The sequence below is a fragment of the Pleurodeles waltl genome, chromosome 7 (genome assembly GCF_031143425.1).
Source record: "Pleurodeles waltl isolate 20211129_DDA chromosome 7, aPleWal1.hap1.20221129, whole genome shotgun sequence".
NCBI classification, from domain to species: Eukaryota; Metazoa; Chordata; class Amphibia; order Caudata; family Salamandridae; genus Pleurodeles; species Pleurodeles waltl.
In genome coordinates this window covers 406,287,439-406,310,166 of record NC_090446.1, presented here as the reverse complement: position 1 = coordinate 406,310,166, position 22,728 = coordinate 406,287,439, and the positions used below count along the sequence as shown (strand labels likewise).

Sequence of the window (22,728 nt, the reverse complement as noted above, 5' to 3'; positions counted from 1 at the left end):
GTATTCTCTTAACTCAAAGGGTGAGTTGGATAGGACAGGTGCCTATTGACTGGGCAGGGTTTTGTGTCCTCATTCATTTCAGAAACCTTCAGTTGCCCCAAAATCTTTTGATAGGTGAACCAAGCACCTAGGAGCTAGGCTTCTCCATAACTAGCCTACCTTTGGGGTATTTTTATAGACCCCCTTTTTTGTTAAACCGAATTGCCTGGCCCCTAATGTTTTGAATACAGCCCCAATGCACAGTCGCCACAGCCACCAAGATCTGAATGCTTTGCTTTGCTAGCCAATAGATATGATGTACCGGAGTGGGTGGACTGACTTAATGACATTAGGATTGCTCAGGTCAATAGGCAGATTGAGAATAATTCTGAACATTCTGGGGATGAGGGGAATTGGCAGCAGGTAAATTTGAACAACTATGGAGGCCAGAGTATTTATTTTTTAGTTGGGGTCCATAATCAAGGCACCAACAAGTATGCCGGCGCCCATACGGAAATTTGGTGACAAGATGCATGGACCATGTGCCCTACTGAGACTACTTACCTTAGAATGGCCCTTGACCTGCAGGGAACATTCAACAAGAGAAAAACCTAGCATCTATGTGTATAGCAGTAAATGCCACAGGTTTATAAACTTATACAGAATAAAGGATGGTCCCTATGCAGTTATCACTGGAGTTAGTGGGACCCGAAGTGTTGTTCATGTGTGGGGATTCACCAAACTTTTGGTTGCCTGCTGGATGATAGAGTAGCTGTTACCCCTCATTAGTGTTACAACGAATGACCCAGGTCTCCAATGTGTCACTGATAGGTCACCTGGCTAGCCCAAGGACCCACAAGAAAAGGCCCCCCAACTGGATAGATAACACTATGATGGTTATGGGTGTCCTAGCACCACCTGAAGGAATAGCATAGTCAACATCTAGGATATACCATCTGACAAGGTTAATTGAAAAACTAGCGGATTCCACAGCAGCAGCCCTAGGAAACATAACAGAGGAATTGATTGTTATGAAGACCGTAGTGATCCAGAATCGCATTGCGTTAGACATTCTCCTAGCAAAGGAAAGTGGGGTGTGTCAGGTAATACATCAAACGTGCTGTTCATAAATATCAGATAACATCCATAATATTAATAAGGTCATAGGGAAGATTAAAAAGGTCCAAGAGGAGGTGAAGGGGATCCATATGGGTGGCATATGTGGGGTACTGAGTGTATGGCTTAGCAACTGGGGGAGCATTGTTGCTGGAAGCAATAATAGGAGTTGTATTTGTAGTAACGTTATGTGCTTATATAGGTATGACCCACATGCATACAAAAATGCTCCTTACTGGTTGCTACAGTAGAACAGGGAGTGGTAGTTACAGGCCTGAGAGCAAGAATTAGATATTCCCATTGAAGGAACTTGTGCAAGATATCGGAGTATCAAAGGGCAAAATGAGGACTTGCATCAGTTATAGGGTTAACTTTGTCTTGCTCACTCCTGTGATAGTCAATGATAGCAATACCTGTTGTTGAAGAACATGACCCCGATGAACCATTATAAGCTTGTAACGCAACACAATGCAAGGCTTGTTTAAGAGAGAGCACTCATAATTTACCAAAGCATGCTAGCTCAGCAATAACACCCTATTTATGGATAGGACACCTGCTACATGCACTGTTAATCTATAATTTGATTGGATCTTGTATATAGATGTTAAAGGTTTTGACTGGTTGAAGAGGAATGATCATGTGCTCATAACGGTGATTGGACAATCAATGAAACGCCTATTTGTGCATTTTATGGTTAGCAGGAATTTAAAAAATCAAGATGGCGCTCCGCAATTTGGACTTTTGGCTTTTCAAGTCAGCTGTCCCAGTGTCACGTTAAATACATTTTTCTTTCTGTGTATTGATGGGTTTTTGTCTTTGATTGCATCTAGGCTTCTACAACAGCAGTTGGACAGGCTTTCAGGGATAGTCCTACTGTGAAGTCTTCTAACATAAGGCAGGAGCCCCATAATCTAGATGATAGCTATGGTGAAAGGGGTGAAACAGAAGTAGGGATTGAGCGTGGCTTTGGTGAGATTAACAACTGTTAGGAATTTTGAGGCAAAGGGGTTGAACCAGGTGGCTGTACAACCGAGCCCAGCTAACGACCTGGATGGTGTGGTGGCACTAATGGGCACACGACAATCTGTAAACATGATTAAAGTGATGTGATGGAATGTTGCCAGCCTGAAGCATGAACTGGACTGTACCGCCTGGGGTTTGTTTATAGACCGATGTGACACGTTTTTTTCAAGAAACCTGGTTTACCATGGAAATCCAGCACGCAGGTTATGCATATTATTTTAAGGCAGCAGTTGGAGGGGGAAGGGTTAGGCTGTCTTGGGGGTTATCCACATGGTTAGCCACCCGTCTGGGATGTACAGATACAACAGTAGAGACACATACCAAAGATGTTCTATGCCTTTTACTTACCATTTGCCCAGTGTAGATTTTTACTTGGTCAACATCTACTCCAGGCCAATTATCACTGGACTTGAGTTCCATATGGTGGAGCATTTATCCACCCTCCTATTCTACACTTTATGGCGGTGGCTGGCGATTTTAATTGCCAATTTGGACCACTTAAGGTTAAATATGATCGTATTCTATGCAATGAAAGTTGGCTGTGGTCCCTTGTTATATCTTAGAGCGGGTTTTGGCAGACATCGGGATTCCACCGTACCTGCGTCCTATCATCCAAAGGCTCCATGAGGGAAACTTTCAGCAGGTACGTTGTGACAAACTGGGGATACTCTCTGAACCCTTCCCCGTCAGAAAGGGAGTTAGCAAAGCTGTGTGTTGGCACCAACATTATTCACCTTGTACATCAACAGCCTTGTTGATATATTGAACAGCATAAATAATGATGCCCCCCTCAGATTAGACTTGAGAGTATTAGGCCCTTATCGGAGAAAATTGGCATTAGGCATCTCCTCTTCGGAAGAAGAATTTGGGCAACACCCGAACTGATGTCCTACAAAGTGGTTTTAGAGGAGATTCTAGAGACATATGGGTGGGGAGATTGCCTTGGCTCCGTTATATAAGGGAAAACCTAAAAAGCATGGGCAAAGCTAGCCTGTGTGAATATCCTGCTGAGGCCTGCCTGATCACCATTAAAGTGGATTTTACCAAATGTTATAGGGCTTATAAGCTGTCATCGATCTTAATGCGTTCTTCTCTAGATGCTTTAACTTTACAATTTCTAGGCCATAAGGGGTTCTACAGATTGGAAGGCTTCCTGGATGACGTTCAATTTGGATTAGCCAGTAAGCTTTATTTACAGTTTAGGCAGGGAGCCCTTTCTTTGCGCACATATACCAACTATTGGAGCAAATGGGGCCATGCACTGGACAAGGCTTATCCTTCTATTAACCTAGCAGAGGAAACAGAGGCTCATGCTCTTTTCTATGTCCTGTTGTAAGGAAATGCCTCCTTAGCATGGCTACCCCCTGACTTTTTGCCTTTTTTTGATGCCAGTTATGATTGAAAGTGTGCTGGGACCCTGCTAACCAGGCCCCAGCACCAGTGTTCTTTCCCTAAACTGTACCTTTGCTTCCATAATTGGCACAGCCCAGGCACTCAGATGAGTCCCTTGTAACTGGTACCCCGAGTACCAAGGGCCCTGATGCCAGGGAAGGTCTCTAAGGGCTGCAGCATGTCTTATCCACCCTGGGAACCCCTCACTCAGCACATGCACACTGCCTCACAGCTTGTGTGTGCTGGTGGGGAGAAAATTACTAAGTTGACATGACACTCCCCTCAGAGTGCCATGCCAACCTCCCACTGACTGTGGCATAGGTAAGTCACCCCTCTAGCAGGCCTTACAGCCCTAAGGCAGGGTGCACTATACCACAGGTGAGGGCATATGTGCATGAGCACTGTGTCTCTACAGTGTCTAAGCAAAACCTTACACATTGTAAGTGCAGGGTAGCCATAAGAGTATATGGTCTGGGAGTTTGTCAAACACAAACTCCACAGTTCTATAATGGCTACACTGAAATTTGGGATGTTTGGTATCAAACTTTTCAGCACAATACATGCACACTGATGCCAGTGTGGAATTTATTGTACATTGCACCCAGAGGGCATCTTAGAGATGCCCCCTGAATACCAATCTGACTTCTAGTGTTAGGCTGACCACTTTCTGCCAGCTTGCCACAACCAGACGAGTTGCTGGGTGCATGGGGAGAGTGCCTTTGTCACTCTGTGGCCAGGAACAAAGACTGTAATGGGTGGAGGTGCTTCTCACCTCTCCCTGCCGGAATTGTAACACCTGGCGTTGAGCCTCAAAGGCTCACCTCTTTTTTTTACAGCGCCACAGGGCATCCCAGCTAGTGGAGATGCCTGCTCCACTGGCCGCTGCCCCCACTTTTGGCAGCAAGGCTGCAGGAGATAATGAGAAAAACAAGGAGGAGTCCCCCACCAGTCAGGACAGCCCCTAAGGTGTCCTGAGCTGATGTGACCCCTACCTTTAGAAATCCTCCATCTTGAGATTGAAGGATTCCCCCAATAGGATTAGGGATGTGCCCTCCCTCTCAGGGAGGAGGCATAAAGAGGGTGTAGACACCCTCCAGGACAGTAGCCATTGGCTACTGCCCCAGACCTAAACACCCCCCTATACATTTAGTATTTAGGGGCACCCAAGAACCCAGGTAATCAGATTCCTGCAACCTGAAACCAAGACTGCTGACCTGAAAGCCATACAGAGATGATGGAAGACAACTGCTTTGGCCCCAGCCATACCGGCCTGTCTCCTGACTTGAAAAACTGCATCAGCAACGCATGCAACGGGGACCAGCGATCTCTGAAGCCCTCAGAGGACTGCCCTGAACTTAAGGACCAAGAAACTCCTGTGAGCAGCGGCTCTGCTCAACAAACAGCAACAACATTGCAACTTCTTGCAACTTTTAAAGGACTTCATGCTTCCCACCGGAAGCGTGAGACTTCTCCCTCTGCACCCGACACCCCCAGCTCGAGATCCAGAGAACCAACACCACAGGGTGGACTCCCAGGCAACTGCGACCTTGTGAGTGGCCCGAGACGATCCCCCCTGGACCCCCACAGTGACGCATGCAGAGAGAATCCAGAGGCTCACCCTAACTGCAAGTGCCTGTAACAAGGGACCAGACACCTGGACCAAGCACAGCACCTGCAACCCCCAGGACAAGATGGAACCGAACCTCAGTGCAGGAGTGACCCCTAGGCGACCCTCTGCCTAGCCCAGTCGGTGACTGGCCCGAGAAGGCTCACCCCCCATGCCCTGCCTGCATCGCTACAGTGACCCCCGGGTCCCTCCATTTAATCCAATACTAAACCTGACACCTGCTTTGCACACTGCACCAGACTGCCCCTGTGCTGCTGAGGGTGTGTTTTGTGTGCATACTTGTGTCTTCCCCAGTGCTCTACAAATGGTCTGCCCCCTGAGGGCGCGGGTACTTACCTGCTGGCAGACTGGAACCGGAGCACCCCTGTTCTCCATAGGCGCCTTTGTGTTTTGGGCACCTCTTTGACCTCTGCACCTGACTGGCCCTTAACTGCTGGGTGTGGTAACTTTGGGGTTGCGTTAAACCCCAAATGGTTGGCAGCCTATGCCCAGGAAATGAGACTTGTAAGTGTCTTACTTACTTGACAAACTAACCATTACTTACCTCCCCTAGGAACTGTTGATTTTTGCACTGTGTCCACTTTTAAAATAGTTTATTATTGCCATTTTAACAAACATTTTACATGTTATTGCTCTAATTCAAAGTTCCTAACTTACCTGTGTGGAGTACCTTGCATTTTATGTATTTAATTCAAATCTTGAACTTGTGGTTCTTAAAATAAATTAAGAAAATATATTTTTCTATATAAAAACTATTGTCCTGGAATAAGTCTTTGAGTATGTGTTCCTCATTTATTGCCTGTGTGTGTACAACAAATGCTTAACACTACCCTCTGATAAGCCTACTGCTCAATTACACTACCACAAAATAGAGCATTAGAATTATCTAATTTTGCCACTATCTTACCTCTAGTGGGAACCCTTGGACTCTGTGCACATTGTTTCTTACTTTGAGATAGTATATACAGAGCTAACTTCCTACACCTGTCTATAAGAAACCTTGATCAAAATGGATAGTTCCATTTTGCAGAAATCTAGGAACTATGCATTGAAGCCCTTAGAATTTTGAAGTTAGACACTTATGAGCCTATTGTTTGTCTTGTTTCTAGATATTTATTTTTGATCTGGTGCTTGCTGAAAAGGTTTGTATGATAGTCTTACATCCTGTATTCAGGTTATTTATTATTTTTACTGATGATTTGAAACTTTGGGCCAGATGTGTCAAAGACTCGTTTTACATTTCTTAAATAGCAAATTTGAATAAATCGCTATTTGAGAAATGTAAAATGGGATGCAAGAAAAAGCAAATCCCTAATAGCGATTTCTTAAAATTTGCAGTCGCAATTAGGGAATCGCTATTAGGGAATGGGACTCCGTTCATCCCTGAAGGTCCATAGGTGTGAATGGTTTTGCATTACCTAATTTGCGAATTCCTGTTAGGAATTCACAACTTAGGTAAAGCAAATCCAAGGGTGCTGAGGGCCTAGGGCCCACTTTGCTGCATAAAAATTGCACATGGTTACCACCAAATTTGAATTTGTGGTAATTGCATGTCCTAAATGCCCAGTTCGCATTTAGGAAATGCATGATACAAGTGCATAGGTAATCAAAAATGGGTATTCCCTATTTGCGATTACCTATTAGGGGAATTGCTATTTTAGCGATTCCTTAAATTGCACTGCGAATGCCTTTCATAAATCCTGAAAGGCTATTTTGCATTCGCAAACGGTGGAATTTTGTGATTCGCATCGTTTGCGAATGCAAAATTGTTTGATACATCTGGCCCTTTGTTTTTAAACTTGAAGAACACAATTTGCCTACATTTTATTTATTTCATAAAGGATATGTTTTTAGATTTATGTTTTAAAATAAGTTATGTTGTTAGCAATGGATAATGTGCTTATGGATATGCATTTTATAGTGTACTTTTATGACTCGTTGAGCCGCAATAAAGACATTTCCATAATTGTTTTGCTCCAAACTGGCATAGGCAGTGCTGGAATCCCAGCTTGCTTCACCTGTCTCTTCAATCTTAGACAAGACTTCTATGAAGGCCAGATCTTCTTTCGAGGTATTACGCAAAATCATCAACCCACCCTGCACTCTGAGCTTCATCGCCTGGCTACCAAGTATCTGCAGTGTGGCAGTCTGTATCCCCTAGATGACTACGTAAATATTCTGGAAGAAACTAAGCACCCTTCAATTTGCCCTTTCTTCGATTGTGCCAATGATATCTCGAATGGAAACTGGTGGACTTGCTAAGAAAACACTGTATTACCTTATCTTTACTTGGCAAAAACTGACCTTTATTTCCTTGCAATAAAGGTACATTAGGATTCTGTCACTGATGAGAGGACAAGTCTTTCCCAAACCACTTTATTAATCATTTCAGAGATTATAGATTTTCATAGAGCCTTAGGAAAATCTCTGGCCTGGTCAGAAGATTTTCTCATTCCTGGTCACTTAGTACTGTTCTTCCCAGTTTGGTGGGCTCTCCATTTGAACTTGTGCAAAAGCCATGCCTTAACACCTTTTGTGAAAAGTAGTTTTTTGTATGGCTTTTGTGTGAGGAGGGCAAGAGAGATTCCAATTCTGTGTTCACAGAAAGCTTATTTAATTCTTCATTGTAACTAAGGTCTTTATGTGCTTTCCTTCTTCACAGCCCAACGATGGCTGGTTTACAAACGGGGAGCATATGCGCGGTGCGACTTGTATAGCAGAAGATTGCATTGCAGTTTGTCCATTTCTTTGGGGGTGGGGGCTAAGAAACTACCTCCCTATTGACTATTAATTGGTGAGGTTGCATTTAGCAACCACCTGTGAATGGGTGTGAATTCAGGAATAGTGCACTGTGAGGGACAGCTGACCACCATGCCTGCATTTGCTTTCCCACGTAGGAAACTTTAAAGGAAAAAAAACTATTAAGCAACATGTAATGTCTTAAAAAATAAAAATCCCATTTCGCAACACACTTCAATTAGATCTAGGATTTCAAGACAAGAAACTATTTTTTTCATGCAACATTTGCAAGTCAGTTGGCTTTTTTAGTGCTTTTTGATGACTTATTTGGGGACCGCCCAGAAGGATGCAACAATCCTTGTAGATTGTATGTAGTACATGCTTACTGAGTGCCAGGTAAGGTGATTGTTTTATTATTGGTTATTTACTGCATTTTACCATCCGGTATATTTAGATTGAAAAAATAAGCTGTAAAAAGTCTGTACAAGTATGCATCAAGTCTATACTAACCACAAGGAACAACATGTACAGTATTGACTACTATTGAACTTATTTTGTAGGGTCAACAAATCTTAAGTTGGAAATTTTCAATTATTTCAGTCTAATTCAAACTGATGTATTATCTAACTTTATACAGGAAGAACTGCAGGCTAATCTTGACCTGATCCAAACCTACAAACTACACATTGCGCAAGATATTAACCAAGACAACCTTCAACATTTCCTCACTTCGTATAACAGGTATGAAGTACAGATAGAGGCAGATGTTAGAAACGTTTTATGATTTATGCTGAAAGATAATAAACTATTGAATGTTACCCTGGTGTTAAAGCTGGTTTAGGATGTTCTCTATGGCTCACATTGGAGCATAGAATGGCATCTGTTTTGGAGGCTTTTCTTGGGCCATATAATGGTGGTAATACTGGGTTTAATTTACTCCTTCCTGTTCAGTCACATAATCTTAAACTCATACCAGTCTTATGTTTTCTTTATATTTTTCCCCCTCCTTTATTTAATATATGTATTTATCTGCAATATACGTTTGAATACAAAGTTATGAAGAGCGTGTGCAGTGCCCTTGTAAGGTATCCCCAGTCCCATGGAAACCTATGTCAGCAAGTTGAGTAGATGGAGAAAAGGCTGTGGTGCTGATCCAGGTCTTAAGATGCATACGGAATGAGATGTGGTTGTACTTCCCCCATACCCACTATACAGTCGTTAGTCTATAGCGTAGTTGTGAAAAAATAAAATTACATTTCAACGTGACTAGCACGTTTGATACAGGGTAGGGTGTTTACTGGATGTTCTTTTTAATTTAGACTGTGTGGCTTGTCTAAACCTTAATATGCAAGACTGGGCATATTAAACCTTAAAACGTGCCACGTGGCGACTATGACTGTTAAGAGCTTGACGACAAATGCAGTTATTTTGCCTACTGGAAGCTAAAGTAGTGTACAGAGATAAATTTGGACCAAAGGCCTATTAGGAAGCACAAAAAGAAGCCGGTTAGCAGGGATCATTCGAAGCAAGGATAAACTATTTTGGTCGGCAGAGAAATTGAATTACAATAATCGCGGAGAAAGATAACTACATGGACAACCAACCTTAGATTGAGAAGAGGGTTTTGAGTCAGAAGAGATATGTAGAAGGTCATTTTTAGATACAGAGGTTTAAAAGAAACCTTGGAGTCAAGTAGCAGGCAGAGATTGCAAATTATTTTTGCAGGAATTGGGGGGGGGGGGAGGGGGGAAGAGATCCCATAGAAACAGCAAACATGAAAATAATGTAAGGACTTTTTTGTTTGTTTTTTTTTCCTCATTTTTCTTTTTCAATTTAGAACCACATAAAAAAGCAAGAGGGTGAGCATGTATTTGAAAAATGGTTTGGCTGAGGAAGAAGCTTACATGGGCTTCACATGCAAGGGGGTTAGCTCTTAATCAAGTCTGATTTTTGGTGTTCATGGTTTGTTGCTGCCAACATTTAATTGGCTGTCTAAGGACATGTGAGTCTGTTTTTGTTGTCTGCTACTTCAAGGCAGACTTATTTCCTGCAACTCACCACTGAACATTCCAAAATAGTACTTGATGTCCCCCAGATGTATTACTCTTGTGAAAATCTTTCTCATCTCTTTCTTGGGCAGATAGATTTCCAGCTGCTGTCTAGTTTACCCTTAGGCAACCGATGAGGATAGTTGGCAACAACGTAGAATGTTGAAACGCCAGAGGAAAAGGTGGTACCTGTTCCTTGTTTGCCAATAACTACGTGCCTCCGTGTTTTGCTTTATTTTCGACTGAGCCAAGATATACACACTGAAATGAGTCAAAGATTCTCTAGAATGCTCTTCTTAATCTGAAGAAGACATTTATTATAGCTTTTTGCAAGGTTCGTGAAGGAAGGTTTGAATAGTAAAAATTGTACTTTCAAAATGTGCAACAACAAAGTGAGACCATGAATAAAAAGTCTTCAATCTATAAACAGCGAATATATACATGCAAGGATACAAACACTTATATATTGATATATATATACGTATATATATATATATATATATATATATATATATATATTAATATCAAATGCAAAGCAAATAATTAATAAATTCATCACCGTAAGGCCTGCCAGATGCTTCATCTTTCTCATTGCAGCAAGAAGACTACACAAGTTCAACTGCGAGAAAGAGATACTCACCCACACGGGAAAAATGTCAGGCGTTTGAATATTCCTGACCGAAGTCTCGGAATTCATTGCTACTGAGCAGGGCCATCTTTTTATATCTTAAACAACCACGAAATAACCTTCTAGAAGGCCCTCCCTCTCAGATGGAAACACTAAAAAAAATGCTGGCTAGTTTAGGTAAACCTTGAAAGGAATGTGTCAGGAGCTGGCCATCGTCCCAAGGCACGCCTCCCAAAGTCAAACTGTTTTCTTGCCTGTGATAAGCACTAGCTTGTAACGGCCTTATCATAACTGCTCACCTCCTACATGTTGTGTACCAGCCCTAGCTCTTCGGTGAGAAGAAAAACACGTAGAAGTAAAAAACACATTGCATAACACGTTTGCACGGAAAAATACTTTAACGTGGCGGTGAAGCTAAGCTGAACACAAAATGGAGTCTAGGTTGAATACAAAATGGAGTCTATAACCGGTGACCACTAAAGTGACAGTAGGCAGCTAAGCCAGGTGCCAAGCGGTATGATACGACATCAGGGGTAAATACTCAAATAACATTACATTCCACCCTTTGACCAACGTCTCGTGTAGCCTACAGGTTTAAAATCAACTTTTTTCGGTCTAAATATTGTAAGCAAATTAGGAATACATTGTACACAGCAGCATAATGATATACAAACTAATGCTACCAAATTCCACCAAAAACTTTGCGTAATTGTCCAAAATCAGGTAACCATTGAAATAACCAGTCCCACAATCCCTGATCTATATCCTGCTTTACCCCTTTCACTAATGTATGTAGTGTATCATTGTGGGACTGCATTGATTTAAAATGGGTAAAGATTAAAAAATGCCTTCAAACTCATTACAGCCATGATTGTTTTAGCAAAAGATAGTCAATAGCAGCTTTGTTTTGTAGTGCAGCTTTCCTGGTACCACACACATCTAGTAAAAATTCAGATAAAGCAATAGAAGTATGGTTTATATTTTTAACTATTAGACTCGCTGGGGGCGTGGCCATGGAACATGACCAATGGGATGCGCTTCCAGTGCGCTCCTGTCCCCGATGAAATCCTGCTGCGATCCCGGGGCTGGGAGAGCCGATCTTTTGGATCGAGAAAACGTCTGGTGGACCCAGGTGTGACTGGATCCCATTTTCGGGGTCCATCGACGCAGAGGCGGTAGCTTTTTTCCCAAGCCGGTAGTGCGCACTGTGATGCGGGGGCTGGAGTGGTGTGGATGCCCCCCCCCCATTACTCAAGAAGCCGGCTTAGGAGGTGTGGTGGCCTCCCGACACGGCTAGTATAGGAGGGGTCGATGGACCTGCAGCTAAACGGCGGCCAACCAGTAGTGACAGTGACGTGAGGATCTAGGCTGGGACGTGTGGCCTGCTTCCTGGGCTCACTGCTGGGCTGGCCTGTGGGCCAAGTGGCTTGTCGTGCTGCTGCGCCTGCGGGGACCTGTGACTGCGGGCTTGGGGGAGAGCTGCCTGAGCTGGGAGTTGTGCGGCTGCGCCCCCCTAAGGACCTGGAGTGACGGGCTACCATCCTGGGCATTTGGGCCCGTGGAACCGCGCTGCTGGGTGGCGAGGGCTCCTGGAGGTGCTCCTGGACATCCTAGCAGAGGTGTCTCGGCTTCTGTTTCTTCACTTTCCTTGGCTTACACTGTGCTATTGTCCATATACTGACCTTGTTGGTGAGTGTTACCTGTTAGATTCACGACTGCTGGAGAGACTCATGGCCATCTGATCTTCCTGCTTGGCTGAACAGTGAGCTTTAAAGGAGTGGAATGCTGCGGATACTGTTTTTTGTGGTGCTTCGTTGTCAGGACTCTGTGGGAGGCAGCCAGTTGCATTTGGGCCTTGCTTGGAGCAACATGGTGCATCACAAACGGATGAATGCTTCACAGGACAACACAATGGAACAGTATACTACTCCTGTGGTTCTCCCGCAGCGAGCGGAGAGATTGGAGGTGAGCGGAGATGCAGCCTGTACGCCGGTGAATGCTGGAGAGCCATTGTGAGCGGAGCTACTTGCGGCCTTTCAGGGCTCCTGGGGGGTAAAATAGGGACAGTTGCAGTAGAGGTCAATCTGCTGAGAGCGGACCTTCAGAAGGTGTCCGACAAGGTGAAGGTGGCGGAGGGTTCCATTGCGGAGCTACAGTCAGAGGTGGGGACGCTGCACATGCAAATAGCTGGAGGCGCGGCTGGAGGATGCGGAAGGGAGGTCCTGGCGGAACAATGTCAGGTTGCTGGGCTTTCCGGAGCATGCGGCGGGGCCTGCCACGGAATCCTTTGTTGAGAACTGTATCAAGGACGTGCTGCAGCCAACTGGGCTATCTAGAGTCTTTATGGTGTGCCCATAGAGCTCTTGTCGCGCCTCCGCGGCCTGGTGCCCCAGGGCCTAGGGCCATTATTGCCTGCTTGTTTAACCACAAGGACTGTATTCTGCGTGCTGCACGGGAGTCAGATAAGGCATTATGAGAACTGCAAGATTTATCCTGTTAACACCAATAAGGTGCAGAACTCTCGTAAAGGGTTCATGGGGGTCAATGCGAAGCTCCGAGCCATAAGTATCAGATACATGCTCCTGTATCCGGCACGTTTGAAGGTCTTGTCAGGCGGCAAATCACACTTTTTCAAGTACCCGGAGGAGGGGGGGCGATGGCTGGAGATGTGGGACAAGGTGGCTCCTGGTAGACTGGAGGTGTCGCCCGACAGACCTCTGGATTGGGAAGCGTGGACTGGAGATCACATGATACTGGGCGGCTGGCGGAGTCTTGCCACAGGCTTGAGCTACAGCGAGATGGAACAATGGCAGTGGTGCCTGCTGACTCGGTAGGTGGCACAGCTTTGGAGCAGAACTTGGAAGCAGGTGGGGATGCTGAGATGACCTGACTGTTATTCTTGCAGTGGTGCTGCTTGTTGTCAGTCCTGAAGAGGTGATGCAGGACTGGGGGGGGGACTGGCCCTCCGGGGCACTATTGGCACTTTGGATCTCAGGTTCAGGGGGTTCTGAGCATTTTTGTGATCTGGGAGGGAGGTGGGGGGGGGGGGGGGGTCACTCCACAGCTGTGGTTGGCCATTTGTTATGGTAAGTTGGGGGTTTAGGCTGCGGTCCTGGCAGCATTTACAGACTGGACTTACAGTATGGTCTGTTTTGGTTGTTTTATTGTATTTCTGGGGTGTGGTTGGGGGTGATGGGAGGTATGTTCATGTTTACAGTTTATTCAACAGTGTGGGTATTGGAGCGGGATGTGCAGGTTGTCCCTCTTTGTTTCATCATGGGGGGATAACACACAGTGGGTTGTGTCCTCTGGGTGGGGGCATCATTTTGTATTGCCGTGTGTCGTCTTATCAATATGCTGACTTGGAATGTCTGGGGCTTGAAAAGTTTTACAAAACGCTATAGGGTGCACTTGTTCCTCCGTAGGCACAAGGTTCATATTGCTTGTCTTCAGGAGACTCACATGACGGACGAGGAAGCGCATAAATTGGCTAAGAAGTGGCGGGGACAGATGTTTTCATCCTCCTTTTCTTCCTATGTGTCTGTGTCGGTGGCCCCCGGGGTTCCCTTTACCCATGTATACAGTGAGGTGGATGTGGAGGGTCGCTATGTCTTGGTGGAGGGCATGTTGGATGGTCTACCCATTGTGATCCTTAATATATATGCCCCTAACACGGATGATTCCTCCTTCTACTCCAGAATACCTGAGATCTTGGGGAACAGCGTGGATAGGCCCTTGGTCTGGGCGGGGGACTATAATTGTGTGATAAATTGGGAGTTGGATCGCCATCCACTGAAGTTGGGAACCAAACCACTGATGGTACAATCTCTTAGAGATGTGATGGTACACTTGGGTCTCTGGGATGGTTGGAGGAAATGGCACCCTGATGGTAAGGAATATACTTGTCACTCCCAAACACACTTATTCTTGACTGGACAGGTTTCTGTTGGGTGGCCTCGACAACTCGCATGTCCTGGATGGTACTCATTTGGGTCAGTTTTTGTTAGATCACGCCCCAGCTCGGCTGCAATTGCAATGGGGAGAGACAGCCCCACCCGTACAGCTCGAGGTTGGCTTATGCCTGTGGACTTGTTGACTGATAAGGGATTTCGGGAACGAGTAGTTGCTGCCATAAGACAATATCTGGACTTAAATTGGAACACAACTGTGTCTCGTGGCTTGGAATGGGTGGCTATGAAGGCAGTCATTTGGGGATAGTGCATAAGCATGGTGGGAGGGGTGCACAGACAGTTGGAGCAGGATCTTACCGCCCTAGAGGGGACATTGGGGAGGTACAGAGGCAGCGCCCGAATCGAGCACGGTTAAGCAGGAGGAGCTCAGGTTACACCAGGAGGTTAATGCAGATTGGGGTGGGGTAGATTGTTTTGGGTGGATTGAAGCGGGCAGATTGTTTTGAATTGGAGGGGGGGCACATAGTTTTTGAATTGGAGCGGGCGCATTTTTTTTTTTTTATTGGAGTGGGCGCGTTTTTTTTTAATTGGAGCGAGCGCATTTTTTTTTTAATTGGAGGGGGCGCACGTTTTCAAAGTGGAGCGGGGTGCGCGTTTTTTGAAGTGGAGCGGGGTGCGCGTTTTTTGAAGTGGAGCGGGGTGCGCGTTTTTTGAAGTGGAGCGGGGTGTGCGTTTTTTGAAGTGGAGCGGGGTGCGCGTTTTTTGAAGTGGAGCGGGGTGCGCGTTTTTTTAAATGGAGCGGGGCGCGCGGGTTTTGACGTGGAGCGGGGCGCGCGGGTTTTGACGTGGAGCGGGGCGCGCGGGTTTTGAATTGGAGCGGGGCGCGCAGGTTTTGAATTGGAGCGGGGCGCGCGGGTTTTGAATTGGAGCGGGGCGCGCGTTTTTGAATTGGAGCGGGGCAGATTGTAGTGAGGCAGATTGCTTCCGATTGGAATCGGCAGGAGAAGTTGGGGTGGGGCAGATTGTTTTGGATGGATTGGCGTGGGGCAGATTGTTTTCGATGGATTGGCGTGGGGCAGACTGCTTCGGAGTGGCGTGGGGCAGACTGCTGCTTTAGGTTAGATTGAGAGGATTGGAGTGTGGTGGATTGGGGTGTGTGGTTTGGCAAGGAGTCGGGTGGATTTCATTGGTCTGGGTTAGATTGGATTGAGTGGGGTGCCTTGGTATGGGGTGAGATGGGGTTGATTGGGGTGTACTGCCTGATTGTGTTAAAGCACAATTTTGGAAATTACACATCAGAAAGAAACAATGTAACTTTGCAATATTTAGAACAATAGTCAGTTTTTGAGAACAGAGCCAATGAGCAGTTACAAAAGAAAACATGAGTGCCAAGCGAGAAAGGAAGACTTGGCAAACTAAAAGAAGCGTTAACTATAGAAAATAAAACTTTACAATGTTGTTTGTCCTGCTGGCTGTTGTTGCCAGTCACACGCCTCCTGTTTGCAGGGCACTCGAAGTTAAAAAGATCAAAATAATACTGGGAGCAGCGGACAGTCACTTATTAAGTTGAATCAATCAGTGCTTGTTTGCTGCTCCACAGACAAGAACGTAAATTATATGTATGCAGTGACCAATTACGAGGATGTAAAGAAGAGTACCACACAAGCCAAAAAATGGTAAGTAACAGAGGGGCTACAATCCCTTTTCTGTTCACAAGAGTGTCTCACAAGAATCACAGGCTTGACTCTAACAATAGTAGTGTGCTGCATACTAGCACCATATGTTGAAAACAAAGCTTTAAAAAAATGATGACTCATGTTTGAATATAAAGGTCAATCAATTAAAACGTTAACAATAGTGCATTGCATTTTTAAGTGCATGTACATACACTTCCACGTGCCCTAACAAAATATGGGGCACCCGTTAAAGGATTACATTTTGAAATTTCATGACAAAGTACGAGGGTCTGAAAGTAAAAAAAAAAAAAAACATGGAAACACAATTTCCCAAAATCGGTAATAACATTCTAATTGGGTGTTTTCGGGATAGATGCACCATGCCATGTTACAGGGATAGGGTCAATACACCATCATAAAGCAACTTATATGAGGAAATGGGTCCAAACTGCCAGAAGCCCCTCCAGACAAACTATTTAATGGTATTTATGTACTTCAAAAGGGCCTATGTCCATTTTAGCTCACTACATTTTATTTCGTACCAACACATCTAGGATAGTTTATTTAAGCTACAATCTGAAGAAAGTTTGTTTAGTAATACTAAAACACGTATTCTAGCCATATGTGACTACTATGAATGCACTTTTAAACCCTCTCCGGAGATTTAACATTCTTTTTAGGCAGCACATACACTGTAAACACAGTATTTGTAATCCGTAAAGTGTCATGGGTGGGATTTTGTTCAAAAATGCCTTCAGGGGTGCAGTAAGAGACAACCCCCAGACGTAGTTATAAACTTAACAAACTTGCCTGTTAAAGTAATCTAGATGTAATAACCTTATGTTCATTTAATTTTAGATTTGCAGTAAATAGTATCCTTAAGTATTTATATATTTTAACTTTCTCAACTTTCATCTTAAAAAAAAAAAAAAAACTAAATTAGACACTTCTCTCTTTCCACATTAACCTTTAGATGGTTTATATCACAGTCTTCTGTTAGACCGTGGAGTTATAAGGCCTTTAGAGTGTAGTCTATTGTGACGAGTTTAACAGCATGCATTGAACAGGGTATGTTATGTGTATTGTAGGAAGCTGGCTCTGTATATACTATTTCAAAGTAAGAAATAGTGTGCACAGAGTCCAAGGGTTTCCCTAAGAGGTAAGATAGTGGCAAAAGTAGATAATTCTAATGCTCTATTTTGTGGTAGCGTGGTCGAGCAGTAGGCTTATCAGACGGTAGTGTTAAGCATTTGTTGTACACACACAGCTAATAAATGAGGGACAAACACTCCAAGACTTACTCCAGGCCAATAGGTTTTTTTTATAGAAAAATATATTTTCTTAGTTTATTTTAAGAACCACAGGTTCAAGCTTTGCAGTAAACACTATAAATGTAAGGTACTTCACTCAGATACTTTTGGAACTTTGAATAAAAGCAATATCATATACAGTCTTTGTAAAAATGGCAATAAGCTGTTTTTTAAAGTGGACACAGTGCAAAAATCAACAGTTCCTGGGGGAGGTAAGTAAAGGTTAGATTAGGAGGTAAGTAAAACACTTACAAGTCTCAGTTCTGGGGCATAGGCAGCCCACTGTTGGGGGTTCAAGGCAACCCCATAGTTACCACACCAGCAGCTCAGGGCCGGTTAGGTGCAGAGGTCAAAGAGAAGCCCAAAATACATAAGTGCCTATGGAGAACAGGGGTGCTCCAGTGCCAGTCTGCCAGCAAGTAAGTACCTGCGTCCTCTGGGGCAGACCAGAGGGGTTTTGTAGAGCACTGGGGGGTTTGACACAAGTAGGCACACAAAACACACCCTCAGCGGCACAGGGGTGGCCGGGTGCAGTGTTCAAAGCAGGCGTCGGGTTATCTATAGATTTCAGTGGAGGGACCTGGGGTCACTCTAGCGGCGCAGGCAGGCACAGGGGGGCTTCTCGGGACAGCCACCACCTGGGCTAGGCAGAGGGTCATCTGGGGGTCACTCTTGCACTGAGGTTCCGTTCCTTCAGGTCCTTGGGGCTGCGGGTGCAGTGCTGGTTCCAGGTGTGGGGACCCTTGTTACAGGCAGTCGCAGTCAGGGGGAGCCTCTGGATTCTCTCTGCAGGCGTCCCTGTGGGGGCTCAGGGGGGTCCCCTCTGGTTACTCAGTCGTCGGAGAGTCCTCCCTGAGGTGTTTGTTCTCTGGATCTAGAGCCGGGGGCATCGGGTGCAGAGAGTGAAATCTCACGCTTCCGGTGGGAAACGTGCAGTCTTTTGGAAGTTATTTCTTTGTTGCAAAAAAGTAGCTGATTTTGAGCTGGGCCGCTGCTCACTGGAGTTTTTTGGTCCTGTAGTCCAGGGCAGTCTTCTGAGGCTTCAAAGGTTGCTGATCCCTGTCGAGTGCGTCGCTGGAGCAGGTTTTCGAAGTTGGAGACAGGCCGGAAGGGCTGGGGCCAAAGCAGTTGTTGTCTTCCTTCTTCTCTGCAGGCTTGTAGGTCAGCAGTCCTTCTTTCTTCAGGTTGCAGGAATCTGATTTCCTGGGATCTGGGGTGCCCCTAAAATACTGAATTTAGGGGTGTGTTTAGGTCTGGGAGGGCAGTAGCCAATGGCTACTGTCATTGAGGGTGGCTACACCCTCTTTGTGCCTCCTCCCTGTGGGGAGGGGGGCACATCCTTAATCCTATTGGGGGACTCCTCCAAACTTAAGATGGAGGATTTCTCAAGGCAGGGGTCACCTCCGCTCAGGACACCTTAGGGGCTGTCCTGACTGGTGAGTGGTGACTCCTTGTTTTTCTCATTATCTCCTCCAGCCTTGCTGCCAAAATTGGGGGCAGTGGCTGGAGGGGCGGGCATCTCCACTAGCTGGGATGCCCTGGGGCGCTGTAACAAGAGGTGAGCTTTTGAGGCTCACTGCCAGGTGTTAGAGTTCCTGCAGGGGGAGGTGAGAAGCACCTCCACCCAGTACAGGCTTTGTTCCTGGCCAGAGTGACAAAGGCACTCTCCCCATGTGGCCAGCAACATGTCTGGTGTGTGGCAGGCTGGCAGGAACTGGTCAGCCTACACTAGGATTCGGGTAGGTATTCAGGGGGCATCTCTAAGATGCCCTCTGGGTGTATGTTACAATAAATCGCACACTGGCATTAGTGTGCATTTATTGTGCTGAGACGTTTGATACCAAACTTCCCAGTTTTCAGTGTAGCCATTATGGAACTGTGGAGTTTGTGTTTGACAAACTCCCAGACCACATACTCTTATGGCTACCCTGTACTTACAATGTCTAAGGTTTTGCTTACACTGTAGGGGCATAGTGCTTATGCACATATGCCCTCACCTGTGGTATAGTGCACCCTGCCTTAGGGCTGTAAGGCCTGCTAGAGGGGTGACTTACCTATGCTACAGGCAGTGTGAAGTTGGCATGGCACTCTGAGGGGAGGGCCATGTCGACTTATTCATTTTCTCCCCACCAGCACACACAAGCTGTGAGGCAGTGTGCATGTGCTGAGTGAGGGGTCCCCAGGGTGACATAAGACATGCTGCAGCCCTTAGAGACCTTCCCGGGCATCAGGGCCCTTGGTACCAGGGGTACCAGTTACAAGGGACGTACCTGAGTGCCAGGGTTGTGCCAATTGTGGAAACAAAGGTACAGTTTAGGGAAAGAACACTGGTGCTGGGGCCTGGTTAGCAGGGTTCCAGCACACTTTCAAATTGTAACTTAGCATCTGCAAAGGCAAAAAGTTAGGGGGTAACCATGCCAAGGATGCATTTCCTTACACCAACTATAGCATTAGTAGTGGATTTTGGAGACCGTAATGAATTTCCACACACAGTAACAAAAAGTGGACTACTGACTCATCTTTTAGCTGCAAAAGTTATGGTTGCACAAACTTGTAAAAATCCTAACCCTCCTTCAGTATTGATGTGGTGGGCAAAGGTCTTGACAGCGTATGCCTTGGAGAGATTAAAAGTCTAGTTACATGACAAATTGTGCAAATGTGAAGAAAAAAACCCTGGTTACCTTTCAATACATTCACCAAAACAGATTAATTGAAAGAAAAAAAAGGTCTCTTCAATAACAGTGGTTTTGAGAATATCCGAATTAGTAGGGCTTTCATCAACATTGGATGGCGATGCAGCACCCAAAGGAAATGGAAATATTGCTTACAAAATAAGAATTAAATAGATATGCTTAACAGACAAGGTCTCGTTTGATTGATGTTTGATGGAAAGTGTACAAAATGTGAAACATTGAAAATTGCCAACCAATCTATAAGGTATTGTATGTTTTCTGTCTTGCAAAAGTGTACATAAAGTATTAAAAAAAAAAAAGTGAGAAATCTGCTGGTGGATTGAGTATCCACCAGATGGGTAAGGTAATTATTGAAGGTAGGTAACTAGTTTATCCTGCTGCTCAACCCAACCTGATCCATGATATTACAACATATTCATATTTCAAGCATGTACCTGAAGTATTAGTTTCTCAGCTCTCCAGTCTGCAACTGTCCCCGGATTGGTCTTTCTGAATTTAAAGGCAGAGTTGTGACTTCTAGAGTCGGATAATAAACATACTTTTAATTTTGAGAAAGATCTCATATCTATGGGCAGTTCATTCCTAAGCTGCCAGTAGGGCTGAATTGATGCTGCCATGCATAAATCTAAGTTTATGTGTCCTGCAATAACAAGTCTAGAGCTCTCTTAGCTTGTCAACAGCTTGTGCTTAGTAGACATGACCATAACCTTCCTTTAGGGTTTTTTAACGCAAACTTTATTGCATTTTGATATTAATGGGTATTTTCACATAACTGAATGAGCAAACCATGGCATTGTACATAAACATCGAGAAAATATGAGCTATCATTCTGTTGAGCATATAATGTACATGAACAAATTTTGATGGAATACACCTCCGACATATTGAAGAGTATCATGAAGGTATTCGTTCCAAATGCCAATCCATTGAAACTATCCAGTCCCCCCCTACCATCCCTCCCCTTTCCAAAACTGGACAGCGTCACTTAAGAATATGATATGCATCTGTGGAATTGGTGGGTATAAATTTCCATGAAATAGTACAAGTAAAGTGGATACAGTACATCATGGGTGCTGAGCTATGTTATACAAGGGGACTGCATTGAGGAGCACACCCAGGCTCTGCAGGGAACAGCGCTAAGTTGGGATTAGGGGAGCTAAACCAGTTGAGGGAACAGGTCCATTGAATGATTCCAGCAATGCGTCCCCTTCCATTGCTGTGGGTCTTTTGCGTAAGCCTTGGTATTCCTCCCTATGCAGGGCCCCACTCTTGGCCAAACCCGACCGGCCACCTCTTCATTCCTCTGGACAACAAGGGGTGCTTCTAGAAATGTCCAGCGCTTAGTTATGAGTTGCTTAGCCAGCATTAGAGCTAAATCTGCAAAAGACGCCACTACTTTAGAGCCCTTAGGTCTGGGTTATTATTCCACAAGACATTATTCCATCGTTTGCCAGTGATCTAGTCCAGTCAGGTCTGATAGTGCCATTCTGATGCCTAACCAGTAAGCGGATAGTGAGAGGCAAATCCACAACATGTAGGAGGTCTGTGTCTGAGGCTCAGGATCGGGGGTAGGCTGAGGAGACCGCAGGGAACATCGAGTGGAGTCTGTGTGGTGTGAGGTAGGCCCTATGTAGAATTTAAAAATGGATAAACTTGAAGCGGAAGTGCGAGAGATCTTTTTGGGGTATTTAAGTAGAAAGGCCCATTCCTTATCCCAGTGTTTCTTTGCAAGGTCCCCCTCCCACAGTTTCTGGTAGGTTATGAGTATGTGTAAAATGTGAATGTGACAAGAGTGCCACCTGCAAACAATGAGCCCGCTGTCAACACTCTGTCCTGCTCCCAGGGATGCAGTTGTCCTGCAATGAGGGTACCCCGAAGACGTCAAGAGGCCACACAAGGGGATATACAAGATGCAATAATGTAGCGCAGGGCCACCCTCCAATATACGCGAACCGTATGCAGTTGCAGGGAGCCAGAAAGGGGCAAAGCAGAACCCGGCCAGATCATTTGTGTAGTCATCCCTGGTTTAACATTTTGTTCATATATCCTATTTCTGTGGAGCTCATGTCTGGCCAGGCAGTAGGAAAGCCAGTGCAGCTGTCTGACCTGGCAGTAGGCCTTAAAGTGTTGACACCCGTGCCTCGTTGGTCGAGTGGTAATTGCAATTTAGCCAGGCATATCCCACGTTGGACGTTACCCCAAGCCAGATCAGTCCATAACTTTTTGTAAGACCTGGTATGAGGATTGGTCGGTTCACAAAGTGGTACAGCTATCGAGACAGCATAACTTTCTTTGCAAGGGACAAACGACCTGCCACTGACAGAAGCAGGGTGATCCAGAAACATATTTGTGATTTCAGGGATGCAATTGTTCGCATGAGATTCCCCACCATTAAGTCTTGTGTCTCTCTGTATACCTGAATGCTCAGGAAACTGAACTTCTGTGGTGCCACCTGTATACCGATGTTCCTGAATGGTAAGAAGGGCTCTTCATGAGTGTTCTCCAATGAGAAGGTACACGATTTGTCCATATTGATCAGGTGGCTGGATAAGTCTCCAAACATAGGCAACCGCTGGGGGACTCTGT

General features: G+C 45.2%; 1 protein-coding gene across 3 annotated transcripts in view; it reads left to right on the top strand.

Annotated features, from left to right (window-relative positions):
• The window catches only part of NDRG3 (NDRG family member 3), an 836,729-nt gene that overhangs the window by 356,236 nt on the left and 457,765 nt on the right, over positions 1 to 22,728 (top strand). For all 3 annotated transcript variants that reach the window (XM_069243888.1, XM_069243886.1, XM_069243887.1), the window contains one exon: positions 8,514 to 8,617. In XM_069243888.1, coding sequence (XP_069099989.1) covers positions 8,514 to 8,617 — 104 coding nt within the window. The remainder of the gene's footprint in view (positions 1 to 8,513; positions 8,618 to 22,728) is intronic.